Below are 19,870 nucleotides of genomic sequence, written 5' to 3' on the forward strand. Positions count from 1 at the left end.
AAAATGTGTTGTTGGTTTCCTGATTGACAGGTGGTGCTTTCAAGCTCTTAAAAAGTCATAATTTGGGAGGAAGTCATCCTCCTAAATTTAACATGCTTTACTTTCAGATCATGTCTTTGAAATACTGGGGTATGTGCAAGAGTGTGTGCATTAAGATTTCTTTTTAAAAAAAATGTAGATAAGGTCCTGCTGCCTACTTCATATGCCTTCAGAAGGTTCTGAAGTATGATGTGGCCTAGAAGCGTGTGTGGCTTAATAGCGCTTCTCGGTGCAGTCAGTGCTTTCTGCTAATCACTGCTAAGCTGCGTTAAGTCCCTTAAAGGCATTAATGACTGACTTAGAAAACCATGATAATTTTTGTTTTGTTTCAACAAAACCAGACTTAACATTGTAAAGTTTTTGTTGACCGGGTAGATAATAGAGATTTTTTTTTCCTGAATGTTGGAATTTATTTTTGCTGATTCTATTAAAATAATAGAACAAGTACATTTATAATGCATTTGGAGTTCATGAGTTTGCTAAGCGGTGTGATGTATTGTGAGGATGAACCTGAATTTACATCCAGGATAGGGGAATTTGATGACCCGAGCTATTTAAGTCATCTCTTAGGATTTGTAGCCACACTATGTGGTTATTTACTATAAACTTAAAGGAAGAGATATTCAAAATCTTAGCAGGAGCTGAAGAGATTTTACCTTTGAAGTTAGTGTTCAGCCCTCCTTAATCCTAATGATCAGTCTTTTAAATCTGTTCTATGCATTCAGTAGGACAAGAGATACCAAATGGTAAATCTTAAGTATCAAAACAGAGTAAAAAAAATTTAAAAATTTAGTCTTAAGACTTAGCTGGTGCAGTATAATTACTGTGATTTATAATACATAATGTCAAATGAATGTATGCTTACATCTCTACTTAATTTTTATTTTTTTTATTTTTATTATATTTATTTATTAATTTTGTTTGTTTTTATTTAGCCAGTACATTTACTTGGCTTAAATGCACTTCTTGTATGTTGACTGATACTATATGTTTCAACCAGACTTAAAGTAATTCTGAGTATGGACTGTCTACCCTGAGACACTAGTAGAACTGGCTAATTTTCATAATGATTCCAAATAGGAAAAGCAAAAGTGGCATCTGTTTCGATGTATCTGTTCAATGTTTTTAAGTATTCAACAGCTGCAGAATGTTACTTGTAACTTACTTAGCAATAAGTTACAGGTGTTTGATTAAAGGTAAGATTAGACTATTTGGTTGGTTTTTGATGAGTAGGAGTGTGTGTATATATGTATGTATTTTTTTTCTTTACATTTATGTATAGTGGGGCTTTTCACTTAGATATGAGTGTACTTTATGGTGTAATAGTTTTTATTGTTAAGATTTCTAAAGATAGCTGTTTTAGCCATGTTGCATCCAAATGTAAACAGTGGGAAGCAAGAAGTAGATCAGTTGGTTTGCCTCAAGAAAAGGGCTTTTAAGTGAACTTTTCACAATAACAAAATTTTGTAAAGTCTTACGCTTTTATGCGTAACCACATCACCTTTTTTCCTGGCAGCATTTATAGCCTGTTGTTCTGGGGCCTGTGGTTTTATGTGGTGGTGTTGGTTTTGTTGTTTTTTGTTTTGTTTTGTTGTTCTGGGATGAAGGTGTAATTCTGTTGCGGCTTACTGTGCATTGGATTACTTGCTGTGGTTCAGTGGAGTGAGCACCTTTGTTAAGCCCCTACTCAGCAGTATCCTGGATCTTTTGGCCTTCGTTTTTTTTATTTTGTTGCCGGGTGTGTGTGTGTGGTGTGGTGTTTATTTTGTTCTAAAGATACAGGATCTACATGTGTAACTTGTTCAAGTATGTTTCTTCAAGCTGTCTGGTCTTGAAATTGGTGCTGGTGAAATCACTTGCTGCTTATGGGGAAATGAGTCTGGGCCCATAACTTCTTATGAAATTTGTAGAGTTTGTATCTTGCCTTCCAAGACGCAAAATCTTCCCTTAGTGTGCTCTACTGAGGCTCTTTACAGTGAAAGCAGGTTATGTAGGTTAGGAAGGAGTGTCTCAAAACAACTCTGTAATTATATGTTCAGTTTAGGTAATTATTCTTTACAGTAAGTTAGGACACAGTGTAGACAACAATTTTGAAATGTTGCTTCCCTAAGGAAAACTGTGTTGGGGGGTGGTGGTGTTTTGCTGTGACATAATGGTTCTGTAAGCACTAGTGTATGTACTACAAACACTGACAATTTCAAGAGGGCCTTGGGTGTGCATTTCTCGGTCGTTAGTTATTCTGCTCTTCGTTCTTCTTTGATTAGACATTTCTTCTTTCTATGTGGTTCTTTTAATGCTAGTTCAGAAAATAGTCCCAGCAGAGATAAACATTTCCAGAAAACATCATTGGTTCCTAATATATTAAGTATAATTATATACCTAATAAATTCTTCAAAAGAACAACCAAGATGGTAAAATTGGATTGGTTACTATGCACAGAAGAATCCTGTTAAGGAATGTTGTGAGCAAGGAAAATCCAGAGTAACCAGTAGCTGGAGTTCTTTTAGTAAAGAAGGTTTCAAGAATTAGGGCTCGAGTGCACTGATTAAGGCAACATCCTTCTGAGCACAGAAGGAATGCTTTCTCTGCTCTCATATGAAGTATTTGTAAAGCCTGCTTTTATGCAGTTTCAGAAAAAGTCTTGCTTAGTGTAAAATGTATTTACTGAAGGCAGAATATTTGGAAAAGCTGCTAAAATCCAAGAAGCCTGTACTGAGGACATGTGAACAGCAGTTTCCTGTCTGTGCGCACCATCTCTCTTCCAATCATCCCCATACTTCACAGCCTTTTGTCTTGACAGAACTAGGGTAATCCTGTTCCAGGTCAGGAAATGTATTTGTCTGACATAAATGCTGATGTATGCTAAATTTCAGGCTTTGGCTTTTAGGTCTGTGGGTGCACAGCACAAAGAAAAAATACCTTGTCAGTTTGTGTATGATCTTGTTTTAACAAAATAAACTTCACATTTCTCTTCCCTGAGTAGCGGAATGTTACTGCTATGGGATTTTGAGAAGAGAAGGCTTTTGGCTAAACTGACATATTTACCCTGAAAAAGGCACTTGATGCTGAGAATTGCAGCTGAAATAGTTGATTATGACTTACATGTGACTGATTAATAGGGCTTTACAAGAAATGCTGGGCAGTCATTAATTTTAATCCCATCTAGAATACAGTCATCTGAAAGAATTCTAAAGCTATATTACAAGTAAAAGCTATATATAAATGAATGAGTTCATTTTTTTTAACCATTTTTGTTCTGATTCTAATTTTGTTTATAATTGAATATGATAATGTAATTCCATTCTTTGGAAGGAATTAATCTGGTATCTTTTACTTATTTGGCGTTACAAACAAACATCTGTTAATTACCAGCTTCTCATTGGTCATTCATTTTCATGCTGTTGCAACTGTGGGTGAAATTTGCATGTGAGTGCTTGAAGCGTTTGTCAGTATGCATTTTTATATTTTAAAAGCAGGCGTAGAGTAACTAGTGAATGTTCTTTCTGCAGTATTTGATTGTTTACAGGATGTTCTTTGTTTTAAAGATGGGGATACCAGCGCAACAGAGAGTGGTGATGAGGTTCCTGTGGAACTGTATACTGCTTTTCAACATACACCAACTACAATTACTTTAACTCCTACAAGAGTTACAAAAGTCAATGATAAGAAAAGGAAAAAAAGTGGAGAGAAAGAACAGAACATAGCAAAATGTAAAAAAGTAAGTGAATGTAATTTCTCCTTTTATAACTCTGTTACAGATTATAGCTATGTGACATCTCTTACCAAGAGACACTGGTTTTAAAAATCAGGCTATTGTTACTAATAATGTTTTACTACCTGGGTTTAGCTTGAAATGTAATGCTCCGCGGTAAATGATACAGTCCTCCCTATCTCTTCCCCGCACCCTTGCTCTTAATTCAAGTTAATGTGTACTAGCCATGAAAGTTCAATTTTAGAACTGAGGCAGAATTTGTAAGGAGGAGTTGTGTTTACTGGACCACTAGGTATAGTTACAGATTGGGCAGAGCAAGCTTTGGCTACCCAAAGAAGGATTCTCTGTCTGAAAGTTTTCAGTTGGGGTTCTTTTAGGTTCAGAAATACTTGCTGTCAGTTGTCCTGATGTGACTTCATGCCGATTTATTTGAGTTGAAATTGTGTGGAACTGTACTGTCAGAAAGTTAGCTACTGAACTACTTGAGTAAAAAGGATATTGACATTGTTTACACCTATAGCTAAATAGTATAGTGTAACACATGTGAAGACAAATACATTGAAGAAGTAAAGTGCATGGGATTTCCTAAACTTAACCAGTTCCTTTCTGCAGTTCAGTTTCACTGGCTTGGATGATAACTTAAAATTTAGGTCAGAATTAGTTATTGATATCTCTTTGGAAATCTTGACTAAAATGTTTCCTTTGAATGAATAGTTCTGAATGTAAACTTACCATCACATTCTTCTGTTACCTCCCAACATTGTGTGAGATGTTTGAAAGAATTAAGATTCTGTTGTAGAATTACAAACTTTCTTCAGAAGTTAATGTTATGGGATGTCTGTGACACCTGCTTCCCCTTCCCCTCTTTCCATAAATCGTGAGTGGGCAATTTACAGGTTTATGTGATGGGCATGGGGTGTTCTGTAAGTATCTTTTTAGTTTCTTTGCCTTGAGTTCTGAAATTCTAGAGTGATACTGTAACATGGGAGAAAGGTAGTGGTACCTGGATGACTAGCTCTGACATCCAGCGTGTACTTAGCTTAGAATGCTGAATTGGTTTTTAGAACATGTGTTGTGAGATGTAACCTGTTGCCACCTTGGGATTTCAATGTAGTTTGTTCTGTTGTTGCCTTCCATGTTCTATTGAAAAGGTCCACATTGAAAAGCTGTTAATACATTAATAGATTTTGAATTACTTAAGAGATCTTTGCATGTCCTCCAAAGAAAATAAATACTTACTTTTGTTTCAGGCATTTCGAGAAGGATCCAGGAAATCTTCACGAGTAAAGGTAACATGATTTTGTTTGGGTTTTGTTTTAAACCTTAATTTTACCTTACTTAAATAACACGAAGCATCAAGAGTGCAGTTGGGGCTACACATTAAGCACTAAAATACTCTCAATAAGAAATGTACTACATACACATTGTAGTAATTTTAAATTAAGGTATGAGCACTACATCTTTATGTCCTGGGAAGCTAACTGAAATAGTATAGTGTAAATTTTTATTCTGGGAATGCTTGGTTTTCAAGAGCCAGTGGAGGAATTAGGGCTTGTTTTTGCTATGCAAGGGAGTAAATTTGAGTGCACATCTCATTTGAACTTGGTAGCTTCAGCCTTTCATAGCTCTAAGCAGCAAAAGAACGAAGTGGCTATATTGCATTTCAAAGCTAAACTAGCGGTTCTGCTCTGTCATACCTCCATGGATTCATCTGGTGGGACTCTACTCACTAGTGCTGGCATAGTTTAAGGAATCATGTTGGGGATGTCTGCTTTGTAATATTTAAGTGTTATAGCAGTCCTTAAATTGTCTGTGAGATAAAAATATGCATGGTTTGAAACTAGGTATCTCCCATAGTTTATTCATCCTTAGGATATATAGAAACAAGCAGGACACAATTTACATTTCAGCTTTATAAGATGTGACTTGCAAATAGTGAAGACACAATTGGGGAAGAAAATCTATTCTGTGCTTTTTGAATATGGTGCTTGTAAGGTTCCATTGTTTTTTTCATGGTTTTCTTAGCATCACACTTTTTAAAATGTTGTTTGTGTGTATGGTTCTCTTGATGAACAAAAGAAATCTGAACAGGTAAATTGAATTGCTGAACTGCTTGCTGTTTTATTAATGTTTAATAGTGTCTCTGCTCAGGTGGCTAGAAAAGGGAGCGTTGGTTGGCTGCTGCTGTCTGTAAGGAGCATTGGTTGGCTGCAGCCTGGCTGCTGCTTGTGAGGTCTTGGAGGTACAATGGCACTTTCTTTAAAAGTGGAAGGATCTGAAGCACCGCAGAAGAAAATTGTTTAGTGAGGACCAGATAAGGGGAGAAAAATGATCTGTGCAAAGCCTGTAACACTAGAGTCACAACCTTAATGTAGTAGGTGTAAGATTAGTAAAGTTTAGTAAGATGTGAATTTGAAAGGGGAAAATCAGATCTGTTTATTACAGAATGGAAGCTAGAGTTCTTTTGCATATGTTCAGGAAAGTTGAGTAGGCAGGGAGATCTGGCCCTCCAACTCCAGCCCTCCTAGATTCATGATGCAGTGCAGCTGTGGGAGGAAGCAGTGTCAGTTTCCATTCTCATCCCACTAAAAGCTAGAATCCATATTGAAAGGGGGAATGTATTCCTGAATTTGGGCAGTATTTATGAAATGATGCAATTCCTAAAAGGACAAATGTAATGCTACTGAATTCAACTCAGTGCTTGTGAGTAATGCAGAATTTTATACCAGACTTTTTTTAAAAAAACCCAAACCTTGAACCCATGGCACACCTTTGCCCTTCGTTATGTGTCTTGTTGTAGACTTGGGGTTTTTTAAATTTTAGTATCTTTTTCTTACCTTGTAATATCTGACCACTTTTAATTTCTAGGGCTCTGCTCCAGAGATTGATCCTACTGACAGTTCAAACTTCGGATGGGAAACTAAAATCAAGGCGTGGATGGATCGTTATGAAGAAGCAAATAATAACCAGTACAGTGAGGGTGTCCAGAGGGAGGCACAAAAAATAGCTCTGAGATTAGGCAATGGAAATGACAAAAAAGATGTCAGCACCAGCAATCTGATTTTCAAGCCTCCAGTAGAGGTAATGAGCTGTGCCATGTTGTGTTACTGCATGCTGGTTTCGTGCCATGACAAAGATAACTGTTTAGAAGCCTGAAAGGAGAAAAAAAAAAAGGCAGGAGGGCATACATGTGACACAACTTCACATTCATTTTCTGTATCTTGTCTCACCAGATCTAAGCATTAGAGTTTTAACAGCTTTTTCAGTATTTGTAATTGATTTTTATACATCCTGTGTCACCCCTGGTTATGTTTACACTTCCATATCAGCTCTTACAAAAATAGCTAAGGTGTTAGTCTGAGTGTGAACGCTGAGTTGTCCTTAGACTGTCTTTTGTGGTGGACATTACACAGTAAACTTTGCTGTTGTTTCTCTGCTCTGTGAGGAGTATCAGGAGTGATTAGAATAGATAGAAGCATTAAAGTTGGAATCTTTTTTTCCTGCTGTGTATATCAACGTGTTAATTGTTCACATCTTTCTTAAGGTGTGGTAAGTGTTCTGGCTGTTCAGGTACTCAGGATAGAATTTCATTTACTTGTTCATGAAGGCTATTTCTGGTGGTAGGTCATACTTGATACTGATTTTCTTTTTTCTTTTTTTAAACTCATGTGATCCTGTAATTTCTAGTTCATGAAGAAATTGTGTGATGTGTTTTTCCTATCCTTAATATCAATTACTTAACCAGCTTCAAATCAGAGCCATGTAACAGACCTTAGCATTTTGTAGAAGAAATCTCGAGGAGTAGTTACTGTAGCAGATTAATGGAAGCATCTTTGCTTCTTTTCCTCAAAGACCATCATGGCGTATGGGACACCCTCCTTAGAGGAATATCCCTGCTTAGAGAGCCTTTTGCCTACGTAAAGGCAGTTTCCTTTTTGATTGGTGATGACAGTTTTGAGAGGTGTGAGTTCACTAATTGTCAGGGTATGTACTGGTTTTTAAGTAAAAGCCATCCTTCCACCTAAAGACATGAAAATAAATTTGGAAACTCTCAGGATTCTTTTTTTTACTATTGTTGTTTTTTCTATTTTTCCTTGAATGAATCATGAACGTCCTTTTATGCCTGCATGTTTTCTTTTGTTTGAAGGAATTAAAGCCTTCTGAAAGTGTTATGTGAAACAATGCAGCAGTTCATGCTAGTAGTGATGGGGAGTTAAGTGCACTAGGGGATGTAGTACTTGAATTGTGAGAACATGAGTGTCTTTTGATTTTCAGGCATGTGCTGGAGAACTAGGGCTAAAGCATCCCTTGAATCTAAATTCATAACTAGTTCCATTGGCAGGGAACAGGGCAGTTTGACGAAATCAGTCTGGAGGTTTAATTACAAAAAGGAGGGTGTTTTCATGCAGAATTGTTTAGTAGTTGTGAAAGTATAATCTGCTGTTAACAATAATGGAAAAATAGTTGAAAATGATACTCCATAAATTAACTTCTGTCTTTATAGAGTTATGTGCAAAAAAACAAGAAAATTTTAAAAGCCGCCAAAGACTTGCCTCCTGATGCACTTATTATTGAATACAGAGGGAAGTTCATGCTGAGAGAACAATTCGAAGCTAATGGATATTTCTTTAAAAGGTCTGTTCCAAATATTTTAATAAGGTAACCATTAAAATGCTGTTTTCCCAAACTCTTGCCTTAAGTACAGCTGGGTCTTGGTTGCCAGCAGTGTCTTGCATTTTAATGTTGTGTGATTTAAAATAATTGCAGTTGGAATCTGGTCTCCCCCTTCTCTTCTGGATATCCTTACAGATCTGTTCAGGAGTTGGTTTCGTTTTTCTTTATTCTTCCCTGGTTACAGGATCCTGCATTCTCAGTGGGGTAGTTGTGACCTTAAACCAGAGATTGGCAGGTTCTACCATCCTAAAATAATTCAGAAGGTAATGGCAAAGATGTTCTCTTTTGTGAGAGAACTAGATTTTAAACCCGTCAGGCTGAGAATGGAATTGGACACAGGTCAACTGGGGGCAGATTTTGCTGCTGGAGTTTTCTAGTTGGTTAAGTTCCTGAGCTATGCATGGCTGCTGCTTCTTCCTGTGGATCAGTTTCAGTGCTGGCATTAACTGCACAGACATGCAATACTATTGGAGGAGATAAAACGCAGAAGTTTTGCTCAGTAAAGATGGAGGGATTCCTTGACACTTGTAATAGAAGAACTTAAAGCACACATTAGCAGAGTGTTTAGATGCCCCTTTTCTTGAGGAGGGTTGTGTGCTAGTGATACTGCAGATGTTGGGCAGGGATGTGGAGGTGTTAATATTTTTTTTTGGATGACTCTGAGGCACCTAAATCTCTACCTGAGTTTCCTTCTAGGTGGTGCCATAAGAAAAGCTTAAGAAAGATGAAAAATCTTAACCTTTTTTCTTCCACATTAAGTGCTTGCCATGTTATTGTTCCTCCCTTTAGATCCTTTGCAGAAGAATTATATTCAGGGCTGTAACTCTGACTTTGAGTATTCTGAGAACTAGAGAATGTACCAGTTACAGTCCTGAAGCTTAAATTACAAACATGTCATTCTCGGATTAACCCACAAATTTGGTGTAGCATGCCAAACATCATGTTACAAAACTAACTAATGTGAAGAGTAAGTGATACATAATATGTTTAAAAATTATAAACCCCTGGTTTTCTTGCATCTTTTTCAGGCCATACCCATTTGTTTTGTTTTACTCCAAATTCCATGGGCTAGAAATGTGTGTTGATGCAAGGACTTTTGGAAATGAAGCTCGATTCATCAGGCGTTCATGTACGCCAAATGCAGAGGTGAGCATATACATAAAGGTAAAGTAGGCTTTATTTACTTAGAAGTCTCCTTTTCCTTGAGTGTCCCAACTGATAATTTGAGCAATCCCTGTAATTTCTATACAGGCACTTAAAAAAAACCCCAAACAAACAACCAAACACCCACCCCCCCACCCCCCACCCCCGAAAACAAAAACCACTTCCCAAAGTACTTCATGATTTCATTATAATGTAGTTATGTTCTCTTGAATGTAGGTGAGGCACGTAATTGAAGATGGAACAATTCATCTTTATATTTACTCCATCCATAACATTCCAAAGGGAGCAGAGATTACTATAGCATTTGATTTTGATTATGGAAATTGGTAAGTATTTGAGCATGCTGTTCTAAAATACATCTACTGCATTGCAGTTCAGAGTGGCTTTGTTCTTACATCATTTGCTTTCTTGCATGCTCTAGTAACACAGAGCTCCTTAAGCACTGTATTTACAATGAGCAGTGTGTGTGTGGGCAGGGTTTCTTTGGTATTTGTATTTACTGGGTATCTGTTGCCGTTTTCAGCAATGTTGCAGTTACTTGTAAATGATGTGGAAAACGTGCAAATTTAGGTGAATATGAATAAAGATGTACTATGAGAATTCATTGTGTGTAGGTGTCCCATAGTGTGGGGAGAGTAGAGGGAAGAAAATGTAGAATTATACAGTAATGCCCTATTTATTGCAGAGTGCCTCTGTAGCATAACTTCAGGAAGACAGTGTCTGTGGAATTTAGTTATAAATTGTGTTTGATATATGATTAAGAATGTTCACATACACTGAATGCTTAGTGCCTTAGATTCTATAACCTGTTACACGTCTTCCTGAATATGACTGCTGCTCCGTTGATAAATTGGGGAAAGCTCTAATAAACTGTTGACATTGTAAGCTTTGTTTTGAAATGGTAAAGGAAATAATTCACGAAGTTCTGTTCACGTACATAGGGACTGTTATTCAAACACTTTGAAATCTGATGGCAAAGTAAGGCCTTTGAGTGGTACAATCTAGTAATGGTTTCTCTTGGCTCGTAGGAAATGTTCTAGGGTATAGGTGCATAGTGCAGGAGCGCCTAGGCTAACACTAACCTTGGAAGCTGAGGCAATGGAGAGCTTATTTCTATATGTGCACTTGGTTGTGTACAGAAGCAGTCCAGTTGTTTTGCTACACCAAGGTAATGCGCTTTTCTGTGGTCTGCTCATAGTTCAGCTTGGATGCTGTGCGGTCATGCCTTCACTACTTCTGGACCTGAAGTATTTATGGCCAAAGAGTACTATTTGTATTAATCAGTTTGGGTTCGGTTGAGCTTAAGTCACCTTACACTGTCAGGTGTTGTAGACACTCCTACATGCCTCACATGAAGACAACCTGACAAACTGCCTGATTGGTAGGGGGTTTTTGGGGCGGTTATTTCTCCTTTTAGAAGTATGTAGTAATTGTGTTTAGTACCTGCAGCTGAAGCCTGTGTAAGTTGAATGTGTTTGAATAACATTCCTACGTACCCAAGTGGAACTTAAAATTGTACAAAATGCCTCTGAATTCTTGCCGGTGTGCTTGTTCTGTGAATTGTCTACTGTCTTTGTGTAAAGCAAGAACATTGTGCCTTTGATGCATATCTTGATCTCTTTAATGTGGTAGCTATATTCCATCCAGGATGTACCAAGGTTTTAGATGTCTTCCATCTTTTAAGCAAATACTAACCTTGAATTTAAAGAAATTTCATGTGGCAAACAGCCCCAAATTCTGTTAACCAGTATATGTTTTTTTGAATTACAGTGGTATTGTATATCTTGGTGAAAATGAGTCAGCTGCTTTTTGTATGGTTAACTTGCATAATAGTAAATATTTAATGTGAAATGTGCCTGCTTGTGTAAATTAGTATTGAAAAGTCTCATTGCTGTACAGCCTAATCAAAATATGCCTTCTTGCATTTAATTACTTCTAGTAAATACAAAGTGGATTGTGCTTGCCTCAAAGAAAATCCTGAATGTCCAGTTCTCAGACGTTCGGAGCCTACAGAAAACATCAACACTGGATATGAAACCAGAAGGAAAAAGGGCAAGAAGGAGAAAGATATTTCAAGAGAAAAAGAGACTCAAAATCAGAACATCACATTGGACTGTGAGGGAGCAGCCACCAAAATGAAAATTGCAGATAATAAACAGAGGAAGCTCTCTCCCCTCAGGCTGTCCATTTCTAATAATCAGGTATTCATACAAAAGATGATCAGAAAGAAAAGCTAAATACAAATACTCTCCATTTGTAGTTACTAAAGGAATTTGAAAAGTCCTGAAAAGGGGTATGGAGATTTATCAGAAATCATAAGGATGGATAAGTTGTTTAGAATTTTTTTTTATACTATTCTCAGTTTTCCTTAATATTTGATATGTTGGTTTCCATACCAGTTTTAACTATAATGTTTCCTCTGAATTTCTTGGAGGATCTCTAATGTAAAAGCCTCATGTCACGCTTTCAGGAGCTCCCAGTCCATCCTGAAGTGCCTTTTGCTTAGTTGCATATGTTACTCAGAGTAGTATTTTAAACTCGGCAATAAGTAGCCCTGCCCTATAAAAAATAAAACTTCAACCCACAATATTAAGTGTTTGCTGGAGCTCTTGTTAAATAGAGCTCTGCAGCTCTATTTAATAGTTTGGGGAGTTGGGAGGAGGATGGTGTGTGTTGAAGCGAAACACTGGATAATAGGTAGATAGTATAGTAAAGCCACCTGGTAATATACCATGGTAATAAATTTTGTATTAGTCTTTCTTTTAATATGTCATTTCAAAAGAAATACTGAGAGATCTGTGAGATTAATTATTAACATAATTTTGCAGACAGATTATTAACATGAACAGATGGCTACCTTAGTAACTATCAATCTTCTCTTTCTTTTTGAGGGGGGTGATTTTTTTTTTTTTTTCCCCCCTTACATGATGGTTTTTGATGATGCTTTGGGATAGAGAGGAAGGAGTTATTCTGGGAGGGAGCCATTTCCTGGTTCTTTTAACATTACTTAGGAGTAAAGGAAATAAGATAAAAATGAACATAGTGACACTCAGTTTTCATAAAATTATTAAATTTTTCTGGGGTTTTAGTAGCTAAATAGCTTAAAAATGCTTGGAAGTCCAGAAAGCATGGCATGTGACTGTTAGAAATTATGATCTCCAGAGAGGCAACACTTAAACTTTTATCATCTTAATTGATTTTTAAAAAAATTGTTTGGTTTTTTTTTGTTTTTAACAAGTGATAACTGGTATCTTCTTCTGAGCTTTTTTAATGTACTATACAGTGCTTATGTAGAACAGTTACAGGAGAACTATTGTTTTTCAAAACTGAACTTGAAATGGTAGGAATTGTGAGAATAAAGCTGTTAAAGTGTGTGTGTAAACACAGAAGCCAGTCATCAGATTTTTTTCCTGGGGTAAAATACGTAATGCTAACCAAAGAAGGAGTATGGGGGAAACTATAAATGTACTTTCAAGACAAATATTAAAAAAACCTTTTATGTAAAAGTGAAATTGCATATAGGACTAATGAACACTTAACTCTTTTCAAAGTTACTGTTTCATGGTTGGGTTTGGGTCAGTTTTTTAATTGGGAGTTTTGTGTGTGTGGTTTTTAGTTTGGTTTTGTTGTTGGTTTGGGTTTTTTTAACAGAAAACCATTATTAGTTAGCTAACTCTTGTGTTTCCTTATGGTATGGCACTGTTGTATTGTGTAGTGAGACTTTAAATTGAAAATCTGACCTTAATAGAACAGTTCTTAGCTGAGAAGAACTTCTGTATAATCGTTAACGTCTCCTTTGGCACTTAATCTATTTCAGTAAAACAGATTTTATTCTATTTCAATAATATTTTTTTTAAATGGGTATGTAATGTAAAGCTCATAATTCTTTAACTGATTATAAAGTGGCTAGGACAATGGCCATGTTAGTGCCCAGAAGTTTCTGTTGGTTTGGAGGTTTAATTCTGATTATTTTTTGTTGTTGTTGGTTGATGGGGTGGGGGAGTGGGCATGGATCCCCAAATTTCAATAAGATCAGTATGCTGAAAAAAAGATACAGATGCTCAGAATGGAAAAGATCTAGTCAGCTGATTATGTTTACAGGTTTATACAAAGGTACAAGTGGTTGTTAGGTTTTTTTACATTTTTGTCTTCATTTATTGGCTTGGTTACTTTTGACGTAGTGATCTGAGGATTCTTAGTTCTGTGTAGCTTTTAGTTTTCCCTGGTTTGCAAGATTAGTAGGGCTTCTGTAAAGCAGTCATTTCTGTCTTTCAGGAGCCAGACTTTATTGATGATATAGAAGAAAAAACTCCCATTAGCAATGAAGTAGAAATGGAATCAGAGGAGCAGATTGCAGAAAGGAAAAGGAAGATGGTAAGTTGGGAAGCCAGTAGCTGCCTAAAGTTGTCATTAAGTCTTAGTGACACCTGCTCTTCTCATGCTAATTACTACCTTTTTGTAGGCTTGTAGAATGTGAGTGTATATGAAGTCAGATCCTTACATGAACTTCAACTTAAAATGCAAGGCTTGCTATTTGATAGCATTTAATGTGGCTTGATCATTGCTTTGTGACAGAAGCCTGCTTTTATCTTCAAATGTGTGTAGTTTTTTATTGCCTTTTAAAAAATACTGTAGAAAATCTAGATTTCTTTGCTCTTTATTATTGCTTGTTATTTGTAGTGGCCATTTTTATAGATAGCATTGGGGTCAGGATTTTTGCCTTACTAATTGAGTTCCCATCTTCCAAATCTTCAGAAGTCCTAATTTTGAGAGGTTGGTAGCACAATGTTACGGAACTGGCATTTTAGAATTCTGTTAGGTGTTCAAAATTTGAGATACTGAAATTACTAGTTAAAATCTTAGTCAAGTTATTTAATGAAATACTAATACTTGGAACTTTCATTTTATTGTTCATGCTCACAGAACTTCTGATAAGTAGAGTTCAAGGTGGCACCAAAACTGTCTGCATCTGCCCAGAACTTAATAAGAAAATGAAGGGGCTAGGGGCATACATTCCTTTTGGTCAGTATTTTCTGCAGTCTTGTCAGTATCAAAATTGATGAGACGTGTTTATTAGACATCAGAAAATAAAATCTGCTCAAGTAAAATGTATGTTTTAATACAAGACCTGAAGAGTGACAGCATGAGCTGTGATACTATCAAACAATGGTGTCTCGTCGTGGTTTTGAGGAATGATTCTCATCACACTGTTGGATGTGTTAGTTTTGCTCCAGAGTATGTGCTGGCTTTTTTTTTGTTGGCACGTCTTAATAAAGTGAAGCTCTCTGTGGAACTTCGCTACAGCAGAGTTGCTATAGTAAAGTTGTAATTAATACTCTAGCACGTGTTATGAGGATGGTGAATAGTTGCAAGTTCGTATTTTACCAAGCAGAGGCAGGTTGAGTTGCAAAACAAAATCGGCAGAACAAAATCATTCGCTTATATGACTGATAAGTTTGCAGGTGTTCCTTCTTTGATACAAACACATCGTTGCTGTCAATGCACTGTTGAGCTACAGACGTTATATAAAAAAAAATTTATAATAGAAGCCCCCAGTTCTGCCACCTCTGTATTGTCTTAGCAGAGCTCTGTGCAGATGGGATCTGCCTCTATGCAGCACTAGAACCTGAATTACAGATAGACAGAAAACTAGCTTCTCTGTGTGACCTTATGTTACCTTGTTTTGAAATGGTGATTCTTGGATGTTGATTGTATGTTTTGATGTAGCTTGTGACACTTGGAAAATTGGGTCGGGGGGTAATGCTTTCTGTTGCTTCATACATCTATTAGTATTTCATATCTTTCTCATCGTTAGCATTTTATTGTTTTTGACTACATGCAAGTAAGTGGCTCAGAGCTACATGTTATTTTTATGCTTCTGGTGAGTGATTTACTAGTAAATTATATTTTTAGTAATTCTTAATCTTAAATCCAAAGCAGGACAGTCTTCTTGTTTGTCAAGGCAGGTATGAATGCAAGCCTTTCTTCAGAACTCTGTAATAATTGCAGTCACTGTAACATCTCCCTTTCCTTTGAGAGCTTCTGCTGAAATTGATATCCATGTCAACATACACTGAACATGTTCTGAACTACTTGGGGGGGGCGGGGGGGAAGTATGTATGTATTTACATATGTGAAAGATTGACTGAAACTTTATCATGATTATTATTAAATCCATCAGACAAGAGAAGAACGGAAAATGGAAGCTATCCTGCAAGCTTTTGCCAGACTAGAAAAAAGAGAAAAGAGAAGAGAACAGGCTTTGGAAAGAATCAGCACAGCAAAAACTGAGGTTAAATCAGAATGCAAGGAAGCACAGATTCTCAATGACACTGAATTTATTCAGGTAGTTATCTGGAGCTTTATTTTAAAGCTAGTTTTTAACATGGCATATTTTATCGCTTTGGATGTTGAGCTGCGCTTCCTAAGATACATGCCATTTTTCCCCCCTCTGAACTCAAAGATATTTGACCAAAATCTGTATAGTTCTTTGACATTATATTCCATTAGCTCATTTTTTTTCCCAAGAAAATATGTATAGAATTCGTTTGAGGAATTCTAGTTACAGTAATTTATGCAAACGTGGACACATGCACACCAGCTCTGTAATGCAGTCTCTCTTAGAAGTTCAGGATAGGAGGCATTTACCAATGTTGACTTCAGTCACAGGCGGTGCATTTCCTTAGGCACCCTCCGTAACCAGTGGAGAACAACTTGCTGCTTCAGTGGCTTATTCAGGAGTAGATTATAATCCTTTCTTTTCTTTTAAAGGCAAGGGGTTATTAAGGTGTAGTTTGTTCTGAGTTCTTGCAGATGATACTTAATGTTTCATAAACAGTTTTTTACTCTGTTGCTGGATGCTAGTATGCTTCTTGCTTGCAAATACTCCTGCGGGTTCTCAGGTCAGGTTGTTTCCCTGGGTAATTTCTGTCAGCATGCTGTCACAAAAGGTACTTGACAGTGCTAAACGCGTAGTAAACTATAAATTGCAGAAAGGATATTGGTTGGGAAGAGATAATGTTGTAAGTAGCTGATTTCTACCTTATGGATGAATGAATGTGGTATGGCAGTTCTTTACACAAATCTGTGGTGATCTAACCACTGACAGGTGTGCATGAATACTCTGCCAGTGGTATAGCAGGTGCTTGGGAGGAAAATACAGGAAGTATTGCAGTTTGCCTTGAAGTAGGATAGAAATATTATCGCTGGATTATTTTCGTTCTAACAATTAAAATGGGATAAAGACTTTTTAGACCTGTAAAGGAAGGGGGAACTGACATTTTGTTTTAAGAAGATAATGTAGCTTTCATGTGTATGGGGTCTGTTTACTAGACTTCTGTTTTGTACCAGGAACCAGCAAAAGAAGAAACTGCCACCAAGCCTACCCCAGCCAAAGTTAATAGAGCTAAACAGAGGAAAAGCTTCTCACGGAGTAGAACTCACATTGGGCAGCAGCGTAGACGACACAGAACTGTCAGCATGTGTTCAGATATCCAGCCATCTTCTCCTGACGTGGAAGTAACTTCACAACATCATGAAACTGAGAATGCTGCACTGGTAGCTGAGCCTGAAACAGAAACTGTTGTTACAGAAATGGTTACTGAAACGGAAGCTCCAGCACTTAGTAAATGCCCTACTAAGTATCCTAAAACAAAGAAGGTATGTCTCTTAAGGGATGGGGAAAAGAGGATGGACTTTTAAAAAAAAAAACCTATAGGTTGCTGCATCAGTATGCAACTATATATAGATTTTTAAAAAAGAACCTTTGACTCGTTTCTTTAAATCGCTATTACGTGATTATTTTTTTTTTTAGCTACTCATGGTAATAAATTAAGACATTAAAAAAGGTATGTGCAAGATCCATTGGTAGAAGTTATTTTTGATTTTAAGAGACTTCCAAAATACATCTTTCAGAACACTTTTGGAACAACTGTTTTCTAAGGGAAGTACTTTCTAAATGGGCTGAAATAAATTACGTTTTTGATACGTATACTAAGTGGTTAATTTAAGAGGAAAAGAACAGAAATAAAAAGTTGAGTTTCCTTTCTTTGTTCATCATATGCTTTATAAAGTATTTTAATGGTAGCAAACAGTATCTTAAAGGAAATCATTAACTTCTAATACTTCGGAGATGTCTTTTTCTAAAGTGAATGGATTTAAACACTCAGATTTATCTGCATGTTTGGAAGGACGATTCTTTAGTACTTTGTTTTAATTTTTTTATTATTGGAGTGCATTGCAGAAGGCTTTAAGAAATGCCTCAACATTTAAAGACACTTGAAAAAAATCTTAAAATCAGCAAGTGCGAATAAAGTAGTAAAACTTCCTGCTTTAAAATTCTACAGACTGCACTCAAAAGAGACTTTTTTTCAGTGTGCTTTACAAGTTCTGAAAACTGTGCTGTGGAGGGGAAGGAGGAGAGGAAGTCATAGGTTGAAACTTCTTCCGAAATAAACAGTAACAATTTCAAGATGGTTTGATCTTAACCCCCCCAAACATACTTAACTTAAATATTTATTTATTTATTTTCCCCACGAGGCACCTGAGTCATCCTGTAACACTGCTTATTGCATCGTTATTAAATTCTTGTGAGAATGGAGACGAGAATCTTTTTTCCTTTTTATGTATGGCTTAGCAAAAAAGAAGGAAGATACAGAAGTCTGAGTTTCACTGCACTTTTTTGCTGTTTCATAGTATTGAGGATAAATGCCTATGAAATGCCTTCTTGTATTGTACCCAGTGTACCATGTGTGGACAAAATCCTGCTTTAAAAATGAATTAATAAATATAAATAGGTTTGTAAAAGACTAGCAACTTCAAATATTAGTATGATATGAAGGCTTTAATACAGATTATAATAATATATTTAATGTGCTGGGTTTGGATGTCCTTAGCTTTATTTAAACATCATAAAATTTAGGAGGTTAGTCTGTATCTGCTAATAGGAACCAAAATCCACTGGCATGTTTTTAAAACCCCCTGAACTAGCTAGGAGAGAATTCCTCTTTTTGAACAGGTGTGCCTTAGTAAATGTGTTGTAACTTAATATAACTACAATAGTGAATAATGTTCAAGGCATCTGCCTGACATGTTGACTGAAGCACAGTCCTGACAGTACAGAAGTCTGAGGAGTTTACTTTAACTTTGTTCTGTTAATGTTACATTACTACTCCTCAGCTTAGGTGCTTGGGCATAAGTTTAAAATTTGTCTTGGAATTCTGTTACTAAATTTATATTGTAAGTATAGTTGATCTGGGCTCTTGTATATTCAGTGAGACTTAAATAAAAGAACTAGATGTTAGTTTACAACAAACAAATCAAACCCAAAAAGCAAAACCCCCAAAACTTCGGCATGTAGAGCAAATTTATAGTGATTCTTTCTGCTGTCCCCATTACTTTGCTAAAGCTGTCCTCATTCTTGCCTGATGTATTCTTAAATTTGCAGCCTGGAAACTAGCTGTTTTCTGGGTTGTGTAACAGTTGACTAGGTGAATAATTAAACTAAACAATTCCTAAAAGCCACTTATAAAAGCACTCATAAACCACTAATTTTTTCTTTCTCTCTGTTTAGCACTTGGTCAGTGAATGGTTAAGTGAAAAGAGTGATAAAACAGGGAAGCCTACAGACAGTCTATCAGAAAGGCCTCTACGCATAACTACAGACCCTGAAGTTCTGGCTACTCAACTGAATTCTTTACCAGGTCTCACTTACAGTCCACATGTATATTCAACTCCAAAGCACTATATTCGTTTTACTTCACCATTCCTTTCAGAAAAGAGGAGGAAAAAAGAACCTGTGGAAAACATTACTGGCTCTTGTAAGAAGGTAATGCTTCCCTTCATTATGGTTCCCCATCCCATATTAATTAAAAATAAGTCTTTGTTTGCTAGCACAAATTCAGGCAGAAAAAAGCTAGATTGGCAAACCAGTTCTGTCATGTGTAATGTGTTTTGAAACATTTATTGTTAATCTCTTAAAGTCACTGATTTGAACTTGATTTATTACAGCGTTGGTTGAAGCAGGCTTTGGAAGAAGAAAATTCAACAATGATTGATAGATTTAATTCACCATCACAAGAGAGATCTAGAAGTCCAGCCATCAATGGTGAAAATAAAAGTCCTTTATTACTGAACGACAGCTGTTCCTTAACAGGTGAAGCTTTTATTAGTATGGTACATAAGAGCTATGTCACCGTAGTGAAATGTGGAGGACTCTGTTTTTTAAAGTGATGAGTTAATGAAAATTCCAGGGGTATTTGCACTATTTCCCGATACTTTCCT

At 36.4% G+C, this 19,870-nt stretch overlaps 1 protein-coding gene across 4 annotated transcripts in view; it reads left to right on the forward strand.

Moving 5' to 3' along the window:
• KMT2E (lysine methyltransferase 2E (inactive)) overlaps positions 1–19,870 on the forward strand; it is a 62,291-nt gene that overhangs the window by 30,560 nt on the left and 11,861 nt on the right. For all 4 annotated transcript variants that reach the window (XM_080391907.1, XM_080391906.1, XM_080391908.1 and 1 more), the window contains 12 exons: positions 3,585–3,757; positions 5,002–5,040; positions 6,620–6,832; positions 8,256–8,386; positions 9,454–9,571; positions 9,806–9,915; positions 11,529–11,790; positions 13,865–13,963; positions 15,771–15,935; positions 16,940–17,248; positions 19,161–19,415; positions 19,598–19,742. In XM_080391907.1, coding sequence (XP_080248033.1) covers positions 3,585–3,757; positions 5,002–5,040; positions 6,620–6,832; positions 8,256–8,386; positions 9,454–9,571; positions 9,806–9,915; positions 11,529–11,790; positions 13,865–13,963; positions 15,771–15,935; positions 16,940–17,248; positions 19,161–19,415; positions 19,598–19,742 — 2,019 coding nt within the window. The remainder of the gene's footprint in view (positions 1–3,584; positions 3,758–5,001; positions 5,041–6,619; positions 6,833–8,255; positions 8,387–9,453; positions 9,572–9,805; positions 9,916–11,528; positions 11,791–13,864; positions 13,964–15,770; positions 15,936–16,939; positions 17,249–19,160; positions 19,416–19,597; positions 19,743–19,870) is intronic.

Source organism: Falco punctatus (assembly GCF_963210335.1).
Source record: "Falco punctatus genome assembly, chromosome: 6".
In the NCBI taxonomy this organism is placed as follows: Eukaryota; Metazoa; Chordata; class Aves; order Falconiformes; family Falconidae; genus Falco; species Falco punctatus.